This window comes from Octopus bimaculoides, chromosome 26, assembly GCF_001194135.2.
Source record: "Octopus bimaculoides isolate UCB-OBI-ISO-001 chromosome 26, ASM119413v2, whole genome shotgun sequence".
NCBI lineage: Eukaryota > Metazoa > Mollusca > Cephalopoda > Octopoda > Octopodidae > Octopus > Octopus bimaculoides.
In genome coordinates this window covers 25,940,060-25,942,985 of record NC_069006.1, presented here as the reverse complement: position 1 = coordinate 25,942,985, position 2,926 = coordinate 25,940,060, and the positions used below count along the sequence as shown (strand labels likewise).

The 2,926-nt window shown below is 35.6% G+C and overlaps 1 protein-coding gene across 1 annotated transcript in view; it reads right to left on the bottom strand.

Moving 5' to 3' along the window:
• LOC106883520 (uncharacterized) overlaps positions 1 to 2,926 on the bottom strand; it is a 342,800-nt gene that overhangs the window by 226,740 nt on the left and 113,134 nt on the right. The window contains exon 4 of the mRNA XM_052976941.1: positions 1,464 to 1,496. Coding sequence (XP_052832901.1) covers positions 1,464 to 1,496 — 33 coding nt within the window. The remainder of the gene's footprint in view (positions 1 to 1,463; positions 1,497 to 2,926) is intronic.

Here is a 2,926-nt window from a genome sequence, read left to right as displayed (position 1 = left end):
CACACACACACACACACATCATATAAACACCCCTGCCCAATATTATAATTGTTAACATGCAATATCTACATATGCACACATACCCACACACACACTATATAATAATTGCTAATATGCAATAATGTTGTTCCAATGTGAAGAATATTCAGAGTTCGTCCAAGTTTTTTTTTTTTCCAATTTTGTCGATTCCTTCCTATAAGGCTGCAGTATTTGAAGTGTGAAGAATTATTAACAATGGGCGTTATAAGATTAAAAATAATGAGTGTTTTTGATCTAAGGAATTAAATTTTCTTCCATGTGTACCTACATGCATACACACACACACACATTATTGAAATGTTCATAATTCTACACTCACCACCAGATCATAATATTCCTGCTTACATGCAATAATGTTGCTGAAATGTAAAAAAATTCTTGGAACATATTCAGGATTTTTCTCCCCATAAAACTGAGGTAATTGAAACCTGGAGCAGAATTAACAAATCGAGAGGCTGACTTAACAGTATTATAAACCATGGGCAATGCATTTTGGGCCCTTAGAAATATAACAGCAACATACAAAATTTCTTGTCCACGAACAAACAAATAAACAAACAAACATGGCTGGAAACAATACCTCCACCTTCGCTAAGGCGGACATAATAATAATAATAATATCAATTACAGGACAATTTTGGAAATCATAACTACATATTCTATTACCCCAAATGGATAAACAGTGAAGTTGACTCATATAGGATTTGAACTCACACCACCTGGTCAACTATATTTATTGTATGAACTTTAAAAGGTTAAATTCTAATTTCCTGAAATTATTTCCTCTTTTCTTTGAGAGTCACAAAAACAATTACCGCTAGGTCTTTGTTTCTTTCTCTCTCAAACAAAATAAACAGATTATTTCAATTAATTAGGAATTGCTTTCATTTGACATTTCAGTTCGGGAGTCGTTAACTTAATTATATGCATAACTATGTGATAATCTGTTCAAATACCAGAATGCTACCTCAGTGCTGATACCAACACCAAAATACATCCAAAGCAGTTTAGAAAGTGATTGGTGTTAGGAAGGGCTTCAAGCTGTAGAAGGGCTCCCACTCAAAATAGAATGTTTGGAGTGAGTTATGGCCCTCTCACTCATTTGTGGAGGCACGTGGCTTAGTGGTTAGGGCTGTTGGACTCATGATTGTAAAACTGTGGTTTCAATCCCTGGACCAGGCAATACATTGTGTTCTTGAGCAAAACACTTCATTTCACATTACTCAAGTCCACTGAGCTGGCAAAAACGAGTTAATCCTGTGATGGACTCGTGTCTGTTTCAGCCCATGGTTTCACATCAGGAATTTTGCAACACAAATTCATAACCGTGATAACTTATTCCCTACTTTTTATCATTTTTTAGAAGCTGTGAATTGGAATGAAAAAACAGAAACAAACAGAAACATTCACAGAATATCCCTTACCTGTAACTTCTTAGAGTGAGAGGAGCATCACAGCTGTAAAACAAAAAAAAAGCAAAAAATGGTTAGATAATAAGTTAAGAAAATGACCACAGCACAAAAGGAAGGAAGAACTTAACTATGTCGATAGCAAATCTGTCTGCAATCAGCTCTGGTTCTATGACACTGGTCTGTTCGTATTTAAATTAAAACTTGCCATGATTAGATTTTTCGTAAATTATGTTCTAAACATCGGCTTAATAATGAAAACAAAGTTGTTTTTGCTAAATCCCTACAAATTCTTGATTGTGTTTTGGAAAATTAATTGAAAATTATGGCTGTGAACAATGTTTCTCATTAGAAATATGGTAATGAAAGGGCTTCCATCATGTTTTATAATGTAAATGCTATTCATTAACAGAGCAAAAACAACAAGAAAACCAACAGAATCAATGGAAATTTATTCATAGACTGGAACATTTTCAATATGACATGTATATACATATACATACATCTATGTACACTTGCACATACACACACACACACATATATGTGTGTACACACTCAGTTTTTGTAAAGCTGCCTCCTGGTTGTTTATTTAGCACTGTCTTCTACCTTTGGTTGATGTACCGTTTTTAGTTCTCCCCCTCCACCCTTTCCTTATATCTTACACACACACACACACAGACATTCACACACACACACATTCACACATGCACTCTGATTCACAAAAATACTCAGTCTCTCTCTCTAGTTCACACACACACACACACTAATTCATACATGCACACACTAATTCACACATACACACTCACACACACACACACTGTGTGAAATGTGGTTCTTACGGGGAATATTGAGGATAGCATGAACTGACAAAGTGTCTCATGAAGAAGGGATGACCCCTTGCATTGTGAAAAATAGGAAACTACTTTGAGAGATAAGGGCCAAGCAACTGAGATTTCTTGGTCATGTGATGAGGAAAGAGGGCCTGGAGAATTTAGTGATGATTGGAAAGATTGTAGGGAAAAAAAAGGTGGAGGAAGAAGGATGATACGGATGCCAAGGTTGAGGAACTGGTTGGAAGAAAGAGGCATTAAAACATCCGGAAGTGGAACCGTAACAGAAACCGAGGGGCAAAGGGTCGTGGCGGAACACGACCACCTGTGCCCTACATTCTGGATATGGCACCGAATAGAAGACAAACAGCAAGAATTGCAGGACAAAGTAGTAAACATCAAAGAGGATTGATGGATAGTCACGGTACCGAATGACCATTATAGATTGTTATGGAATATTTTTAACTACAACAAACCTTTGAAATTAAGAGGCATTAAAAGAGTTAAGATGCCATATATTTGGTTATTATTCTAGCAGACTGACAAAACCAAAAAAACAAAGAATTTTAAGTAATAAAAGAAGAACAACTATTTTTTGAAAAACACATTTTCCTCAAATATTTTTAGAAATAGCAGCTTTCTTCTCAC